The sequence below is a fragment of the Parasteatoda tepidariorum genome, chromosome 2 (genome assembly GCF_982258835.1).
Source record: "Parasteatoda tepidariorum strain Cologne lab strain chromosome 2, Ptep-v5.0, whole genome shotgun sequence".
Classification (NCBI taxonomy): Eukaryota; Metazoa; Arthropoda; class Arachnida; order Araneae; family Theridiidae; genus Parasteatoda; species Parasteatoda tepidariorum.
In genome coordinates this window covers 64,233,834-64,254,302 of record NC_141756.1, presented here as the reverse complement: position 1 = coordinate 64,254,302, position 20,469 = coordinate 64,233,834, and the positions used below count along the sequence as shown (strand labels likewise).

At 26.7% G+C, this 20,469-nt stretch overlaps 2 protein-coding genes across 2 annotated transcripts in view; both read left to right on the top strand.

The window, feature by feature from the left end:
* The first annotated feature begins 1,939 nt into the window (after positions 1–1,939).
* LOC107441720 (uncharacterized) lies at positions 1,940–9,680 on the top strand. Its single transcript, XM_043048321.3, has 3 exons — positions 1,940–2,840; positions 4,831–4,979; positions 7,186–9,680. Exons 1-3 carry the CDS (start codon positions 2,125–2,127, stop codon positions 7,338–7,340), a joined length of 1,020 nt encoding a protein of 339 aa, XP_042904255.2. The 5' UTR covers positions 1,940–2,124; the 3' UTR covers positions 7,341–9,680.
* A 7,981-nt stretch (positions 9,681–17,661) lies between these two features.
* Ggamma30A (guanine nucleotide-binding protein subunit gamma-e) overlaps positions 17,662–20,469 on the top strand; it is a 64,064-nt gene continuing 61,256 nt past the window's right edge. Inside the window, exon 1 of the mRNA XM_087157431.1 lies at positions 17,662–17,869. Coding sequence (XP_087013557.1) covers positions 17,781–17,869 — 89 coding nt within the window. The 5' untranslated portion in view covers positions 17,662–17,780. The remainder of the gene's footprint in view (positions 17,870–20,469) is intronic.

Sequence of the window (20,469 nt, the reverse complement as noted above, 5' to 3'; positions counted from 1 at the left end):
AATTGAATTCAATTCTTAGGTAAATATTTGAAATAAATAAGTTTCTGTTAATTTTGAAAGGTGTATGTTAACTTTCGTGTATCACTGTATATTTATTTTGACACGATTATCGCCTGTAAGACAGACTTTTATTTAGATATTTAATGACTGTTTAGATACTTAATGCTATAACAACTGTTTTTATTTCCGTTGAGCAAATCTCCCTTGAAATTGGTCAAACCATATTAAAGAAAAGAGGTTTGATCTAATTTTTGCACCCTTGAAAAATCTATAACAAAAAGGTTATTCCTAGCATTTAAGTAAAAAATAAAATGTAAACAGATGATAAGAATTGTAAACTTTCAAATAATGCAAATCTGGCGAAATTTTAATTAACAAAAAGAACTCAAAAATTTTTTGTAAAAATTGAATCGAACAATCATTTTTATGACGTAAAAAGACAATTTGAAAAGACAAAAACTTAATTATTCACATGCTCTTTGAAAGTATTCGAAAAAAAATATTGTTCTTTCACGACGTTAGGATTTGACCTTTTAACGAGATTTATAACGATTACTCAGCAAATTAGTTGAAAATGCTTTAAGATTTTTTTGCGTTCGCTTAGAATAAAATTATAGCTTATTGGTCATATATTTCCGAAAAATGTAATCATTTCTAGTCAAATTGTAAAAATTTTTTTTCTTTTTGAATTAAAAAAATCTCTAATAATATTTAAGTTACCACTCATTTCGCAAATAAAAATTTAAGCAAATTTTTAATGCATTTCCAAATAAAAATGTTATGCATTTCTATTCAAATTTTTACATTTTCTTTTGCATCAAATTTTTTTTTCTAACGTTCCCATAAATCTTCTAAAGGATATTTTGAATTAGGTACGCCGCATAAAAACTTTATTAAAATAATTAAAATTAAAATGATTATTTTTTAATGTTTAAGTGTAAATGTTTAAAAAATGTTACAAATTAGCAGTAAAAATTTCAGAAGCAAAAAATAAATTTTTTTCTAAAACTATTCTTAAAATGCCCTATATTGTTGGAATTGTTTGCCTAAACGTGTTCGGCGATTTCCTATTGATGTTGCATGCGTCTTAAGTGAGAAGATATTGAGAAGTCAGTGGGATAGGTATTTTTATGTAGTGATTGATGCACTGTATATATCATATATACTGTGATATGTAAATACTATATACAATCGCGTTTGAAATTATTGTTTCTGTATTTTAAATCAGGTAAAAACAGAAGACAGGAAACGATTAACATCAAATTTTCTTTTGTGAATTGCAATATTTTTGCTTACTAAGCAAGCGTTATATAACATGAGTATAAATAAACAAAACGCTGTTAACAAATAAACAGTGCAGCGAGAAATAAAGCTTTGTCACGTGAATTAAAAAACAAAATACTACAAAAACACAATTGAATGTTTCAATCGAGGTCATTTTTCCTCATTGCATCATGTTTCCTCATGTGTCAGCACATTTAAATTCCAGCAATCCATTTACGAGTGTTTAAGTCGTTCCATTAAAAAAAATTATATTGAATGTATTTATTAGTCATCGTAAACAAATTTTAAAGAGTTCATAGGCCTTTTTGCGATAGAATTTCGCAGAGCATGTGAATTTTTCGCACGTGGTAGAGAATATTACAGTTATAAGCATTTATGAGGTAAATGTGTGAAATTTTAATTTCAAAAGTTTTGTTTATCAGCTAACAGCATTACATTTCACCAACTTTCACACATAATTGATGATGTATTGAGTAGGTTCTTTCACCATATCTAGATACTGACCTTCACTAGCAACAGGACCAACCGCTGCTGAGATAGCATGGTACTTAAATTACTTCACGCCCTTATAGCACGTGATAATACTAATTTGATATTAGGTACAAGGTCATCACTAAAACTACTACATAACCAGAATATTTTGAAAGATTTCTACATATTAACCTTTGATAGTGTAGATTAATTATCACATACATTACCCTTTCAACTCTTTAACTGTTAAATACTATGCTGCCATCAGTGGATAAGTGTGATGCAGTTATGGTGTATGCTGTTTGTATCTGTGGTTGTACCATGTAATTTGCTACAGTTCTCTAATTTTAGAAATTGAAGATAATATTTATGACAGCTATAATACCAAATAACAAAACAAGTGCAATAAAATTTAATTTGAAAAGCCAAAAGATGGTTATAAAAACAACTTTCCTAGTTTTGTCATTATTGTTTTCCATGACATCTACTACAATAATATATTCCAACACAGCATGCGTTAGTGACAACTTAGATCCTTGTAAAAGACATCCACGATTCGAACAAAGTGTGTGGTGTGAAAACATCAACGACATGAAGACTTTTATTCGCGTTCTACGATGCAGCTCGAGGAGAAATATGCAGGAGGTATTTCTCGAGAAATCTTCTCTTGATTTTTTACCGCTTTACATTCTAGATTTCTGTGGATTTCTCGTTCTGAACGTTAAGTCTGTGACATTATCCAAGCTATTGGAGGGTAACGTTCTAGTTCGCCTGGAACAGTTGAAGCTGGACGATGTTCTATTCAGGGACTCTTGGTCGTGGGAACCTTTGAGCGTTTTAAGACATTTGCTGGAATTTTCTGTAGCAAATATGGAGGTGACGCACTTAGATGGTAATCTTTCAGACCATTTGAATGAAAATCTCAGAAGTTTAACTCTTAAGTCAACGAGTACGAACATTGTTAGATCTGAAGCATTAACGAAATTCACTGAGTTGAAACATTTTTCGATGGAAAATAATCATATTACTGAGTTGAAAAGGAGCATGTTTCCTATACCAGCTAAAATAAAGTTTCTTTATTTAGGGTAAGTTCATTAAATTTGCATGACATTTATTAAGTCTATGTTCTGATTCTTTTTTATTAAAAGCAATTCTACGTAACGAAACTTCAATTAATCATAATATTATTTTAAACATTCAGCGATAATAGTTATTTTTTTTGTATAAGATAAGCAACACAACGATAAATAAAGTAAATAAAAATAGAAAATGCATGTTTCTAAAGAATTCTTAAATATTGAATAAGAGGTACTTTATAATTGTAATATAACTTAAATTCTAAAGATGCGATTAAGTTCAAATTGATGTTTATACATATTGTCTAAACTAAAAGAGAGTAACATTCGAGTTCGTCTGGAACAGTTGAAACTAGACGATATTCTATTCAGGGATTCTTGGTCTTAGAAGCTTCCAGGCGTTTCCAGACATTTGCAGAAATTGACAGCAGCAAATATGGAGATGACTCACTTAGACGATATCTTTCGGACTATTTGAAATTGAATCTTAGAAGTTTAACTATTGAATACACAACAAAGAATATTGTTAGCTCTGAAGCCTTAATGAAATTCACTAAGTTGAAACACTTTCCTGTGGAAAATAGTAGTATTATTGAGTTGAAAAGGAGCATTTTTCGGTTCTGGATGAAGTAAAGTTTCTTTATTTTGTTCATTAAATTTACATAAAATTAATTATGGTTATGTTCTGATTTTTTTAAAATTTAAAGTAGTTTTCTTAACGAAATTTCAATAAGTCCTATTATTATTGTAAATATTTAGGAATAATGGCTTTTTTCAATATTAGGTAAACAAAACAACTATAAAATTCTTTTGCACAATTTCATGAATTTTGTTTTTACGTTTAAATTTACGTGGAACATTTCCAAATGTGAATGAAGTTACTTAAAATCGTTTATTGTTCCATTTAATATTGAATGTCATCACTCTAGTTAAACTAGAATTATTGAAATGTTAGTTTGTTCCTTACATTAGTTTTCTGTATTATTTTGTTATAATAGTGCATTTAAAAAAATAGGAGAAAATTGTAGCTCAGAACCCCATGGACGGATGGTAGTACCCCTCATTAGTGAAATCACATCCTAAACTCAGACATAGATCTGAACGGGAAGGAAACTTTCTCCAGATCTCTGAACCCATGGTACTGATCAGCGACTTATCACAGGACTTTCGATTCTGCAGATTTCACGGGCACGTGCATCGCATATACTCGGTGGGTCTTAGCAGGGTCGAAGATTGAACCCCGGCCTCTCCGAACTGGAGTCCTATTCTCCAACTCAGTGGTTACCAACTGGCGGCCAGCGGGCCACATCCGCCCTGCGAAGCCTTTTTTTGTGACCCGTAAACTAAAATGTATAAATTATAATTTTTTTGCTGACAATTTTCGTAAAAAATCTATATGGGCTTAAAATAGTACTTTACTTACGTTAAAAAAAAACCCTAATATTTCATCGTTTCTGTGAAATTTAACATACCAACCGTGCAAAAAAAATTTTTTTCTCAGGTATAAATCTACTTCTTATTTTAATTCGTAATTCAATACTTTTGCTTTGTATAACTTGATAAAAGTCTGACAGTAATATTTAATGTTCCTTCAAACATAAATGAGTCCTATATAAAATTTTGATAAAGTTACTGCCCGCCATTCGACTGGTGTTTTTAATTGCGGCCCACGTCCCCATGTAAGTTGGAAACCCCTGCTCTAACTGCTAGGCTACCAATAAATCTATAGTTGATTAACACTATTTTTTATTAAAATAATTAATTATTATTAAAATAATTAGTTATTATTAAAATAATTAATTGATTTAAAGATGATTAATTATTATTAAAATAATTAGTTATTATTAAAATAATTAATTATTAGTAAAATAAGTAATTATTATTATTAAAATAAGTAATTATTATTATTAAAATAATTAATTATTATTATTATTGGCTCAGTGAGCTTATATCTATATTATGGATTAATTGTGGTGTTGAAATTCCTTTTCTTTTTCAGGCGAAATAAGTTAACTTCGTTACCAGATGATATTTTCGATGAAATGCCTTATCTGGAGCGGGTAGGCTTAGAAGGAAATTTAATATCTGAAATCCATTCGAGAACATTTGAACCTGTATGGAATAATTTAGACGTATTGCTACTTGAAGGTAAGTCTACAGACTGTTGAAAGATAATTTGAAACTAAGCTAAACAGATACTCAAGGAAAAATATTAACTAAACATATATGAATTTGAGTTAAGCGATTAATATTTAGTTATTAGATTTTCTGTAACTAAATTTCACAGCTGTTAGTTGCAGTTCTTGATTAATATCTGAAAAATTTTAAAAAGACGCTTTACTTGATTAAGATTTAAAAATAGATTGCTTAGAAATTTTTTTTTCTCAAACATTCAAACAAAACATTTTAATTTAATTCAAAGAAATTTATAATTAGTATTATCTTTGTTTAAATGATCCTTAAGTATAATGACTTTTGGTTTCATAACAAATTAGAATAATTTGGAAAAAAATATTTAAAGTTTTTACATTGATAGTGTTATTATTATTATTTATCCATATTGCATATGGAAGTTATTGTAAATAGAAGTTATTTATCTATAATGTACATAGAAGTTGAAACTCTCAAGAGATTTTTGACTGAAAAATAAGTTTTGAACTAATACTCAAACTGTATTGAGATTTGAAGATTTTTTTAACAGATAAGTTGAATAAGGTATTAAGTGAATTTCCTGAAAAATTTCTCACAGTTAGATCTTATTTTAGTCTTGTGCAACCATACAACATAAATTTATTTCGCCAAATCTTTAAATTTCTTAGATATTGGTGGTTAGAATAACAAAGCAACAGTCTAAGAGAGTTTTTGGAATAAAAGAAAGTGCCAAGTGTATTAGGAAATAAAAATAGACGAGAAATATGAGGAACGCTGGTTTTTAGATACAAATTAAAACTACAAGGGTATAAACACTATGACGCTGACATTTTGAAAGAGTTATATAAGTCAGTCAAATCTTAAAATACCGCATAATCGTGATTCTCTAAAGTGTCGTAAATGATGTAATTTTTGAATGCTTTTTTGAAAATATTTTCACATTTGTATAATTTAATAGTCTGAAATAGATTTAGCTTTATAATGAAAGTATTATTAACAATCTTCTGCAAGCACTTACGTTGAACCACTTATACAACGTCTCTTAATCAATCTATCTCAATCATTGACTTTCTGTCATATTCTGATTGCAAGTATGAAACTTAATTAAGGCATTATTTACATTATTGTATTATTTATTACATTATTTACATTATTACATTACTACAATATTCCGTTATTTACATTATTGCATTTCTACAATATTCTATTATTTACATTAAGGCATTATTTACATTATTTAAGGCACTATTAAAGTTTTATTTAACAGTTTGTTTGTAACTTTTGCTTAAAATCATTGCTAATTTCATTAATCGTTTCATTAATTGCGTAAGGTGAGGAAGGCGTTTTTACTCAGTTTGAAAGTTTTATTTGGTCCATTTTGAAAATTCGATTCTTTTCGTATTATTGAAGCGGTATATGCACTAAATAACTTTAAAAATTAACTTTATAAAGAATCAACCTTCCCTCCATATAACTGTTTGTATCCTCTCCTTGTAAGATGAAAAAAAAGGTTTTATTGAAGAATAAAATTTTTACTAAAACGATAATTCTTAGATGGACCGAAACTAACATATCTGGATGCTAAAGTTAGCCTTTTTAGACAGAAAAATTACGATAAAACTGATCACAATCATTATGAATAATATGATCTATTGCTATGCTGTCTGTACTGTGATAGTATGGGAGAAACATACATACAACGACAATACAGTTTCCTATACAATGTACAAAAATTCCGGATCAAATTATGGTGAAATGTATCAGGGTACTTTTTACCGTATAATCCATTTTTACCGGAATATGTTAAGGAACAAAAATTTTAAATAATTATTGTAAGGTCACTGAACCACTCTAGCTAAATAAATATTACTGTAGACGTCATGGTATACTATTTTACGGTAAAAATGCATTTTACTGTAAAATATTATACCATAATTTTTACCGCATTTACCGTAAAATGCATTTTACGGATGTTGCACCCAAAGTGTCGGTACTTTATACTGTAATTTGATCCGAAATGTTTTATAGTATAATTTAAATATATAGATATTAATTTTTAAAAAAAGCGATAGATAATAGTATGGCTTTAATAAGTACGATTTAGTTTAGTTGTTTCTTTAATCAAAAGTAAATTTAGAACAGAAAAGTAAATTTAGAAAAGTAAATTAGAAAAGTAAATTTAGAAAAGTAAATTTTTTTGCAGGTAATCCTTTAAAATGTCATTGCAAACTGCTATGGTTGGCGAAAAAGAAATCACCAGATGTGTTTACCGGTGAATGTTTTGCACCAAAAGTAAAGTATGGAAAATCATTGAAAAGTTTAACATCGCATGATTTTCGTTGCTTTTTAAAGCACTAATGAGATTTGACAGTGACAGAAATCTCATCCACAGTTTTACGACTCAGGGTAAATCTGCTTCATTTTTATAAATCATGACTTAGTATTGACGAAACTGAAGGAGATGATCTAAACATTAAAGGCCAGTATTACAAACGCACAAAAATACTCATTGTAATGTCATTAAATGTTTTTATTGTATTGTGATAAAACTCTGTAATAATACTTTGATGATGAAAAAGCTTTGAAACATTAGGATGCTTGAAATTGTTTGCAGGTTTAACAGCAATTTCTATACGGAATATTACTTTAACACATTGGCTTTAAATTATTTTATTTTCACACAGAAAAAAATCGTAGAAAAAAGTTATGGTAAAATTACCGTACTTTATAGTATTGATATTTCTGGTAAAAAAAAGTAAAACATAATTCTGGTTCATAATATCGAAATATATAGTATTTAAACCATCCATTTGGTCATTTTTTTGTTCATATGATAACGGTTTATCAAAAATTCTGGATTTCAAAATTATGATTTTTGTTACTACACATTTAGTAAAAAATACAAAATATGTGATAAAATTTTTAATGTTATGGAAAATATCTTTTATACGTAAAGACTGTTTAATATAATGGAAAAATATCATTTGTGATAAAAATATTTATTATTTTGTAAAGATTTATTTATATGAGATACATTTTGAAAGCTAAATTTAAGCAGAAGGTCTTAAATTTTAATAGAATCTAATTTATTTTTTAAAAAAGTAATTCAAATTCTTATTAAAAATATTATACAGTTTGAATACTTGATTTTAGTTGTAATATTCTTATATTCCCGGCTGCAGAAATCCTCCAGCATGGCAGCGAGCTCTGCAGATTATCAGAGCATATGCGAATTAGTTTGTATCTCATATTTAGAAAATAAAAATCATCACAACTCCTGAAGATTATTTTTAATAACATATTTAAAGAACAAGCCTAATATATTACTGAAAGGAGAAACCAAGTCAATTAATTTTTAATTCAATTCAACTACTATTTGCATTAGGTCCTCAAAAAATTTGTTTCCCAATCTGCAGATATATATGCAAAAGAAAAGTGATGAATTTCAAAAATTCCAAATAATGTTCTCTGATTAACTGGTATTTTAAAAAATAAAAAATTTAAATAACAAGAAAAATTTAATTTTTTTTTCTTCTTGATTTCAGAATGAGAAAAATTCCAATTATTTATAGGGATACTTATCTACCTTTTAAATTTCCATAATTTTATTATTTTATTCATTCAAAAATGTATAAAACTTTTAATTAAAATAATGTTTGTTCAATTTAACTATTTCGTAATTTTTATTTGTCTTATATGTCCTAATTTTGTTACCATATGGTGGCTTAACAATAGACCCTTGGTCATGGTTGTATAAGATGTATTTAATTCTGCTGCAGTTATGTTACATTTAGCCTAATTTTTACAATACTAGTTTCTGTAGAACTGTGCTAAGGCCGAAGACAAATTTGAAGTTATGAAGATTCTGCCGTACATTGACTCTGTAAATTCTTATACCGGGCTTATATTCACATGATACTTATAAGAAGATGTAAGAAATTAATTATTTTATTTTTAAATGATTTTTTTGATTATTTTTTGGGAGAATTAGTTATTTTTCTAATTGTTTTTTTATGAGCTGATGTGACATGAAGGTTTAAACATATGCATATTTTATGCATATTATATCCATAAAATGAATTCTCAGTTTAAATACATAATTGTATATTTGTAAATGAAAGGAAAATGAATAAAAATGTATCTTATATGATAAATCGATAATTGAATGAATATGTATGTAAACTGAATTACACATTTAAACGTATAAATTCGTGTTTTTTTTTTAAATTTTTTTTAAAAATAATCTTTGTGCAATGAATAGATTTTTTTTTGTACAAAATTGCGCTATACATAATTATGCATGGTGAGTTTGTTGTCATTAAAATTAATTGAAACATTTTTATGCCACAGTTAAGTTATGAATTTTTAGAATATTTATGTAGAATATTTTAATCTAAATGTCTGTAAATGATTTTGCACAGATTGTAAAAAAAGTTAGTGTTTGTCAGATTTAGAATTAGCACATGCTTGCGTATTATGAATAAAGTATGTTTTAAATAAAATATTGCTTCGTGAAATATTATTAAGATGTGTTATCTACAATAATTGTTTATAAAATGTAGTGAAATAAGAAAATGAACTTTGAGAGTGTTGTTGATAGTTTAGTTATGTTTTTATTTGTATTTAAATCATATTTTATTTTTTTCTGTAATTACTTTTAATGTTTGTTGTACATATTAATTGTTATCATGTCTTATTAAATAAAATTAAAAAAATTCAACTTGTGAGTATGGTGATTTATAAATAATCAGTAAAAAATAAAATAATAATAATAAAATAATAAAAATAAAATAATAATAATAAAATAAGTAATAAAATTCGTTTTTATCTCTGAATTTTCTTTTACCTTCAATGAAATAACTGAACTTTTGCCACTATAAAATTTCTTGAAGGTTGAAAATATTTTTTAATTTTAGTTTTTTTTCAATGGGTTTCGCTTTAAACATTTTTTGCTAAAATTTTAAAAAAGTGACAAATGTATTCATCACGATATTAATTATAATTCCTACTTTATAGTCCAACTTTTATTGAAGATTCATAAACGTATGTTAACATTGCTTATTTAATTTATGTTAACATTCTTCTTTTTTAAAAGAAAAATATTTTCTTAAATTTCATTTTAAGTCAAACGTAATAAATTATCAATTACTCTGCTCAATTTGGTTTTCATCTCGACCATTTTGTTTTTCGCCTTCATTCCTAATTGATAAAAGACGATCATTTGACGCAGATATTTTAGGAAATTCTGGATAAATTACGGAAAGTTTTTTTTAAAAGTTAAAACTTAGTTAAATTTTGAACAGAAAAGATCATTCTGCTTCATGTGATGTTTCGTTTTAAAAGATTAGTTTCTGCCACAAAGATTAAACTACTGTAATCTATGGTAATGATATTTATGGTAAAAAAAACCATGCTTCTGGAAATAAAACTCAAAATACAAACGGTATTTAAATGATTCCTTAAGTAATTTTTTCGTTCATATTTTGCAACGGTTTACGAAAAATCTTGGTTTTCAAAATTATAGTTCTTATTACCACAAATTTAGTAAAAAATAAAAAACAGAAAAGTAAATTAAGTCAAATAAATAGTTTTTATGTCATGCTCTAAAGTATCATGATGAAATTGCCAAATGTTACCACATTTTTCAAGTTTTATCACATATTATAAGACCGTATTTAAATCTTAATTTTACCAAAATCATTACCAAAGCGCTTCGGTTAAAATTACCGAGCGTTTTAGTGTTGCCATAGAGCCAGAAACACAGACAATTTTACCTATTTCCTGTATTTTTGTTTATTATTTTTATTTATTCTCAGTGTATAAAAGAATGTTTCTAAAAATTAAATGTATTTTTCAAATTTATCTAAAAATTTAATAAATCAAAGTTAATTCTCAAGTGTATGGAAAATTTCCATAGTGCTAAGTGACCCTGAGAAAGTAGGCACCGACAGTAAGAATAAGAAACTCTGCAAAAAAAGCACTTTTTAATGCTAAAGAAAAATTTCTGTTAAAGAAAATCTGGAATTTTGGGGAATTGGAATAGCACCAAAATTTCGGTATTTAATTCGCTCCTTTGATAACTTTTTACTTCTTTAAAAAGGGGTTTATCGAAAATTCTAGTTTCCTAAATTATCATTCTAACTATCCACACATTTAGTAATAATAAAGTGTCGAAAAATAAACAAGTTTAACGAAAAAAAATGGTTTTCACTACATACTCTGAAGAATCACGATAAAAATACCAGACTATTCTTCTAAACGTATGGTCCACTTTCTCACTTATATGATGATGACGTTACCAAGCGAAATCTAAAATGACATTTATCCCGATTTGGGAACTAAATCTTTAAAGCAAAATCAAATCGGTATTAATATAATTAAACATCTTAAACCTTTCAAATAAATCCTTTTTAATTATTTGCAACTGACTGATGATGCAAAAAAAAAAAAAAAAAAAAAAAAAAACTGAGATTGTAACAATCGTTGGGGTTGAGAAGTGCGGAGAGGAGGATAGTACAGACGCACTTCTTACAATGTTTATAGGAAGGATTTTCTCTCCCACAGAAATGTTTTCTTCAGAATCATGTTCAAAAATCGAACGAAAACACTTGTTATAGCATATGTTCTTAACGTGGGCGTTATCACCCCCTTGTGGGCGTTGTAAATTTGTACGGGGGCGTTGGGGTTTTCTAAAGGAACTATACGTGAAAATTTTGTAACAAAAGAATATTTTTTAAATACTAAGAACATTTTAAAATTGATAATTTTATTTTGTATTGAAAAACAAACACATATTTAATGCTGTATGAATTGAATGTTATTAAAGAGCTATTAATTCAACCATTTATTTAGTAAAATATTACAAACCAGTTCTATAGAAAAAAGAAAACGCTTTGCTTGCTGTTTCCACACACGAAAAATAGTTTTTACTTGAAAGTTTGAAGTATCTTATTTTTCACTTTTCAAAATTCAAACTGTTCTTCTGTTCTTTTAAATTTTGAACAAATTATTTCGATATTCTTTTTATTTATGACGAACATAATGTTACAATTGTTTTGGTTAGTTAAAAAAAAAAATTTTAAAGTTATTTTACACTGACTCAGATGTTTGCAGCAAATAATTCTTGTTTACGTTCGGGCCCATTAAAAATTTTCGAAAGAAAAAGATTTACTATAAATTGATGGATCAGTAAGAATTTTTGATAAATTAACTGTATGATTAAAAGTGCACTACATCGGAAATAGAGAACGCAAATAAACGGTTAATTTGCCAAAAAAAAGGTTTGAAACCTGTGCGTAACATTAACCCTGTAACCGAGGAGCTTTTGCCCATAAAACTGAGATATAAAAATGAAAATGATCTCAAAAACACACATTTGACTGTTGATAAGTTTATTGAATTTGAAAACTTTATGATTCAAATTGCATTTTATTTAATAATTGTAACTTCTAGTAGGTGTTGGGTTGTTAGGTGTATGTATATAGGTTATTATTTTTTTTAAATGATTTCCCCCCGAAAAAAACTTTGAAAAAGTAAAACTAACACCAACTTTAAAAACACAAAAATTAGAAAAAAAAGATCTGATAAATTGTTTTTAATAATAAACAAAGATTAAGAAAAAACACTAAAAAGTCAGTGAAATCAAGAAATGCAGATTTTAGATTCAAGTTTTTTTTCCGATAAATCTCACGAAGTTATTGCTTTTTAAGGATAACTCGATTAAAAATGTATGTTACCTTTGTTTATATTTTAAATTTAGGGCTTACTCCCATAAAACCATAGACTTTCCACGTAACAAAATTTTGAAATCCTCCAGCAAAAGGAACGCTTTAACAAACATTATGAACGAAACATTTACCACAAACAAATGAGTGCTCTGCAATTAAATGATCCTTAATGAAGATTCAATAACAAAAAAAAAACTCTTTAAAAAAATATAATGAATAAAAAACTTACCGCGAACAAATGAGTGTTTTGCAATTAAATGTTTCTTAATAAATGTTCGAGCATTGGCAATGCTCGAAGCATTCAAGACCCTCCATTAAAATGAATTTTTATGACAAATTTATTACAAACTTTGAGAAAACCTTTATCTGAATAAACTTTAATACCAGCGTAAGCATTGAAGCAAATATTAATCTATAATCTGTAATGAATAGTTAGTTACAACATTAGTAGGAAATATATCAGAGAACTTCAACTTAATATAATTTTTTAATTAAAACATTTATTTAAATTATGTGTTTTTATTTTATATTTATTTCGCTGCACATACTGTATTTATATTTCACGCACATTTAGAAACTACACGAATTACGAAACACTTTTACGAAATTTTTTGGGTTATACGAAATTTTTCGGGTCCCACCATTTTAATGATATTGGCATTTCTAAAAGTATACTGTAGAAAATGGATACTCAAATTTCATGAAACCTTCGTTTTGACGAAACTGGTTCTCACAGCGAACATTTCGTTAAGGTAATGCAATAATTATCGACACTTCTTCGAGGAAGCAAATTTCGTCAACAGTAAAGAAATATTTCGCCATTCCATTTTTTCTTAAAAAAACCCCCCTCTCGTAGTTCTTAATGTAACTTTTCTAAGTACCATTTTATAGAGGACACCATACAGCTGGGACAATGTCACCTTACTAATATAAGTGAGACAAATAGTACAGAGAGATAAATTACAACCTTGTCCGAAGCGGGATTTGAACCTGGGATCGTTCTAGTACGAGACCAACTTCTTGAGCACCATACAACCGGACGGCTTATTGAGGCACTTTATTTTCGATCGTCTAGTCTTCATGCTAGTTTTGTTGTTCTAATTAACAATCTCTCACAATGCACTACGATGACGTTTCGAGTTGAGGAAATGATTTTCTTCATATATTTGAGAGTTCCCGTTTCATAAGAAATCACGCGATTTCGTGACGAAATAATCTTTTAAATTAATTAAATATATAGCTCAAGGATTGCAAAAGTGAAAGTTTTGTCTTTGATAGTATAGTTGTAAATTAGTAAATTATTTTATACGGATAACGCAACGATTGTTAATTATTCCTTAGATGGGTACTAGCCTTAAATAATGACATTTTTATGGGAATAAAACTTAAATTTAAAATGTGAACAAGGTGGAATACAAACTTAAGTAGGTTATCCACAGAAAAAAATTATTTTGTTTGATCTGTAGGCCTAAAACTTTAACATGAGGTTGGTTTTCGCATAGTTTTGTTTGCTGTAAAAGAAATTTCTCAATTTTTTTTTCATTACAAAACAAATTGTAGCTTTTTTTCTTTATTGCATGATAGTCACTAAGTTTTTTAAGATGATGGCTGTTTCTACTTTTTTTAAATTTTTTGAGGAGATAGATTACTCTCTAAAACTTAAAAAAGTTAAGGAGCCACTAGCTTCAAAAATATAAAAACTATCAAGCAATAAAAAAAATCACAGAAGTTGACTTCTAAGTAAAAAAATACCCTGATAAATTTTCTTTATTATAAACAAAAGTAAAAGAGAAAGTTATCACTAAAAATGCTACAATGGTATCAAGGAATTCCAAAAACAGATTCGAGTTAATTTCTTGGTTAATATATCCCTCAAAACAATAGGTTTTTGCTCATATCTATCTTAAAAATCTATGTCAAACTTGAAATGAAGTGAAAGGCCTGTTGAGAGGCTGACCTTAAAAGGTTTCTATACAAGAAGCATGCAAACACGCACCTAGTATTTTTTTGTTTCCTTAAAGAGCATTCCATAAATCGTAAGCAATACCTCACATTTTGATCTCAAATACAGTTTGATCGTAACTTTTTTTTAGAATTTTCTTAATCGCTATTTTTAAAAAATTATTTTTAAGAGCTGCTTTAGTCTATTTAATGCGATTATTTACTGTAATGTGTTTGTTTTGGAGCTAAACTTCATTTGGATCCGTCAGTTTTGCAGACAAAAACCTCCAAAACTTTTCGGTTTCTATAGAATAACAACTTTTTTATTCGATTCTTGGACAATATTCAGAAATAACATTTTCGGTTGGGAGTACAAACATCATATAATGTTAAAAAAGAGCTCAGAATTTCTTCTGTTAGTTGATAATTTTAAATTGTTTCAAATTCAGAAGTAACAAGAGCCTGTATGCTGTCAGTTCGTTTTGTTTCGTAACTATAGCAACATTCTGAAACTGACGATTTTTGATTAATGTATTTTTTATTTTTTTCATACGCAACTTAAATTTAGTCTGGAAGATTTTGATTTATCATTGTTTAAGCATTTTATTATTTTCAAGACTATTTTGATTCGCTTTTAATGGCTTGTTTCCTCCGAAGTAAAATAATGAAAAAGAATAATATTTTTTCTTCGTGAAATCTTTTAAATTGTACATGGAAAACAGAGAAACAAAGTCAAGTTTCTTGGACTTTTAAACTAATGTTTAATAAGGAAACTTCTACTGTTGCAGGGAAAACACTCAATTAACTAAGTGGAATTAAAAATAGTTTATGAAATCTAGTTAATATTGTTTTTAATATTTTTTTTAATTGAAAATCTTTGAAAGCTACTACAACCTATTAAAGTAAAATGTATTTTATTTTATATTTATGCTTTAATCAATCCAGTAATTTGTAAAAATTTTCAAACAAATGAAATTGATTATTTTTTGCTACTGTAAATAAATTTATTTGTCACAAAACTGAAACTTAAAACTTTTCTGAAAAGCTCAATTGGTTGTAATTTGGAAAATTTTTTAATGAACATATTTTTTTAAAGTTAAAAAAGAAACATTTCCCTTTAATAGTGCTTGTTCAATTAATTTAATTATTTGAAATTGAAAGATACTATATGTCATCATTAAAAATAGCTTATGCTATACATTTAAATTGCCGATGGCTTTTATTAAGCCTAAGATATCGTGAAAATTTACAGCAAAATTATGTCATATTTATTTGTTTCTGAACCACGATGGCAAGCTAATTGTTTTTATCTTAACATTACGAAATGGTATAAAATGGTTTTAAATTGTTTAGTAAAAATTAGAGTTATTTAAATAAGTTCAAACATAAGTAAGAAATGAAGTTGAAACATTTTGAGTCCTACGATGTAGTCAGTTTCAAATTCATAGCTTTGTTGGATCTAACGATCTCACTAAAATGATACTACCGAAATTGACAAAAACTCCAATCTAGATTTCATTTTTTTTACTTGTTGCCTTCCTTTTTTAAATTTTTAGAAAGTATTTTTTAGTTTCTTAAGGATCTATCCACTTTCTTATGGTGTTCATTTTTTTATTATTCCATGCATCCGAAATTAAATAAAAAAGTCTACAAATAACATTTTATAATTAAACCATTATTTAAACTATTCATGCTAAATTGCAGACGAAAATGTGTGAATTTTTTGAGCAAAAATCTGCAAATCTCTGCATCTCTAAAAGCTGTGTATTGATTTATTGAGATTATTTTTATTTGATATTGCTGTAAATTTCGTAAGATTCGCTTTTGATGTATAAAAAGTGTTTCTTTGTATACGCAAGTGTTAAAGAAACGGAAAAGAAGGACTCAATAAACTTACGTTTACAAATGTACCTCGTTGTTGAAAACAGAAGAAATTTCTACTTATATCATAACTTACTATAGGTGAAATATATAATTTTAATAATTATAAAAATACGAATGTCATTTAATAAAAATTCGCACAGTTTTAATTTGTATATTTTTTGATAGCTTTGTTTCTTACCTCAAGCTATTTTTTGTCAAATAATTTGGACGATAAAGTATTACTCAAATATATTGTTTACTAGTAAGAAATTTGATTTTAAAACTGCAAAGAAGTGGACATTGTACTTTTTTTTTCATTTTGCTTATTCACCTAAATCAATATTACATTGTATTATATTCAATATCGGTCCTATTTTAAGAAAAAAATTGCAATTTTAAGCAATAAAATTTCAAATGTTTATGCTTTGGCGTGCTACAAAAAATCGATTGTAAAGCACGCCAAAATGCATTTTTTAGCAAACGGGTGATTCTAAACAAGCAACAAATGTGTTATTTTTAAGAAATAAGTTAAAACGAAAATGTATTGTAATAAAATGTCGCGTTAAATAAATGGCAACAACAATAACGTTTTTTTATTCGAAAAAAGATAAATTTTTCTTTGTCTCGAAAAAAAAAATAAAAAAAATAACTAATAAAAAAAACGAGAATAGAATACTTTTATAAAAGTGGGCATTGTATTTTAATTTCAAAATTAATAATAAGCCGTAATTAAAAAAAAAAGCCTTCTTTAAAAAATAAAAGAATAAAATTTTAACTAGGGAGACATTAAAACAATAAGAAAAAGAATAAACAAATAAAATAAGGAAGCTAAATAAGCGCATAATAGTTGGGGCTCACTTTGACAATCTTATCTTTGCCCAGACTTTGTTACCTTCCAACACAACTAATCAATGCAGTGAAACAAAAAAAACGAGCTTCCTATACGCGTTCGTAGACATGCACGTCGGTGGCATTTTTCTTATTGCGCCTCATATTTCTCCCTTCTTCAACATTTTCCTCCTCGCATCCAAGGATGCAATCGAGGATAAGGAAGATAGAGGGAAATTTTCCCTACCAAAATCCCCATCGCGCAGGCGCCGTAATTGCAATCCCACGCCGAATCAGCGCTCTTCCTCCATTCTGCATTTAGTAACGTGCGAGCTTCGGGTGTAGGTACTGATTGTTCTAAAACGAGAAAGGCGAGGGCTTTTGTTGTACATTTTGAGAGAATAACTGTAGACCAAAACCTCAGTCATTAGTATCAGAGATGGACAAAGATACACTTCGAAAACAGATCGAAAACATGAGGTACCAAGCTCAAATGGAACGCTGGCCGCTATCCAAGTCTATTCAAGCGTAAGTGGGAAAAAAATCTTCTGTTTTATTCCATTTCTCTGCTCTTGCTTTAGGTTGATTCGATGTCAAACATGGCGGTTGGCTTGTTGATTATTTTTTAAATGTCTCAAAATAGTGTGTGTTTTATGTACATTGTAAATTAAGATGTAGTGTAAAGGGTAAATCAATAGATATATTTAATTTTCTACTTTGTCTAGAGTTAAGAATATTTTCGTTTGGCACTTGGCATTTACCCAACGCGACAAATTAGATTAACTGGCGAAGATATTAGAGATGAATGTTTATTTAAATGCATATTTATATTTAGATATTATGCTATGTATTAAGTATTTTATTTAACAAACTTCTAAAGACTTCAAATTAAGGAAATGTATGAAAATTGTTTATATATTAGCTTTGCTTGGCAACTTTATTCTAGCCGAAATAAATTACAAGAACATTAAAAATCAAAACATAAAAAATAAATAAAAATTTTGGATCTAAAATTATTTCTTTTTTTATTTTAGAAAATTTAATTTTTTTAATTTGAATTTTCAAGAAGAATAGGAAATGCAAAAATAAAGATCCTTCAATGTCAGCATAAATTAATTGCATTACGAAGAATTAAAGTCTTTAATTTATAAATTTAAATACATTTTTAAACAAAATGAAAATAACTTCAGTAACAAGACATTTTTACAGTCTATATACTTTAGTATATGGAGGAAAAAATTATTAAAGGTTTAAATTATATAGCAACTTATATCTGCCAATAATATAACGAAATATTATGCTAATAATATAATCACAGTATGGAACAAATAAATATTTTTCCATACCTAAATAATGTATACTTGCTCTATAGTATCAAATATGTATTAATAACCGGAAAAGTGTAACAAAAACTTGGCTCATTTTTTTAATTATAATTGTTACTTTTATATTGTGGTTTTATTTATATTAATTTTGGAACAAATTTAAAATTTGAATAAAACGTAATTTAAATTAAAATTTTTAAAACTTTACTTAACATTACATAACATCTTCCATATTATTAAAAGTGAGTCTACAAAAAATATCATAAATCATCAAACCGCGCCAAGAATATCATAAATTGTGTAAATTATTTTATTAAAATTTAACCAGTTTTATTTTAACCTAAAAATATATAAATACTTTACATGTTTTAAGGCTACTGGCTTCTTAAAATTGGTCTTGGCTTCTTGAAATTTTATACAACTCTATTTAGATAATAGTTTTAAAATATTTTGTTACGAGTATCAAATATTCACTATACCCAATTTATTTTCCCTTTTTGTTATAATATATAAATCTGTGACATGGTGCACAATATAGTTATAGGAATAGAAATATTTATAAATATAATTTTGTTCAACAGATTTTTTAAAAAATTTATCATAAAATTCATAAGAGAATTATAACAAACCTGATTGATAAGTTCACCTGAGGATGTAAATTTCATAAACATTTTATTTTAAACTTGCATGCATTTAGTTATTAAAATATTTTTGAAGAGTTTTAAATGTTCGCAACTTCGAATATAAATTTTTTTTTGAAATTTTTCTTCAATTTATTACTTAATTTTTAGTTAAATAATAATAATAAATAAAATTATTTTGATTGAAATAAAAAAATAAATTTGAGATAAAGGGTAATCAATATTCAATATTTCGATTGAAAAGTAAAAAATATTCCAATTTAGAGACAAAAAAAACTTGAATTAAAGTAATAAAATTACTCCATTTGATATAAAAAAAAATTTTAATTAAAATATTCCTATACAAGTATAAAAAATATTCCAATTGAATTAGAAATAAAATAAATTAATCAATTGAAAATAAACAAATTTATCAATTGAAATATTTTAAATTTGAAATATAAACAAATAAATTGAACTATAAAAATTATTAATGTGAAAATTATTCTGAGTGAAATAAAAATTTTCCAATTGAAATCGGTATAATTTATCGAAAAGTAAACCTTTCACATTTGAAGTCAGTTCTAAAGTTCTGTTTTATGAGTTCATCTTATCACATAAAAATTATTTCTTCTGGTCCATTTTCGTATATTATTTTTACAAAATCATAAACGTAAATTACGAAATAATTTAAGTTTTTCTCATGATTTTTACTTCCCTACTTAAAGTTGTAAAAATAAAATCGGAAAACAAGACAGTATAACATCTTTCCCAACCATCTTAAGTTTTGTGTGGCGTTCTTATTAATCGAATAATAGAAATTTCATAGATCTTTTAATTAAATACATGTTTTAAATATTTTAGACATCTATATTTTTTTGTTTTTAAAAGAGCTTTGATCATAAATATTTGAAAAATTTATTTTATTTTATTTTGAATATTTTCGCATAATTTTGAATATTTTCTTTTTTGTGTGTTTACGATATTAATAACAAAAATAATCCTTGATTATCAATTTGAAATATTAACATTTAAAATATATTTCTAAATTGTTTAATCTTCATAATTTCGATAATATTGTGCTGTCTATATAGTATAAAAAAACTGAGGTGTTTTTGAATTTATTAATATTGCGTCAGGTATATTTTAAGGTTTGCTATATTTAAGGTTTTCTAAATGTTTA

Coding starts and splice junctions, on each gene's coding strand:
- LOC107441720 (XM_043048321.3), top strand. CDS start 2,125: ATGACAGCTATAATACCAAATAACAAAACAAGTGCAATAAAATTTAAT. Junction 2,841..4,830: donor ATAAAGTTTCTTTATTTAGG/GTAAGTTCATTA, acceptor TTTCTTTTTCAG/GCGAAATAAGTTAACTTCGT. Junction 4,980..7,185: donor AGACGTATTGCTACTTGAAG/GTAAGTCTACAG, acceptor ATTTTTTTGCAG/GTAATCCTTTAAAATGTCAT.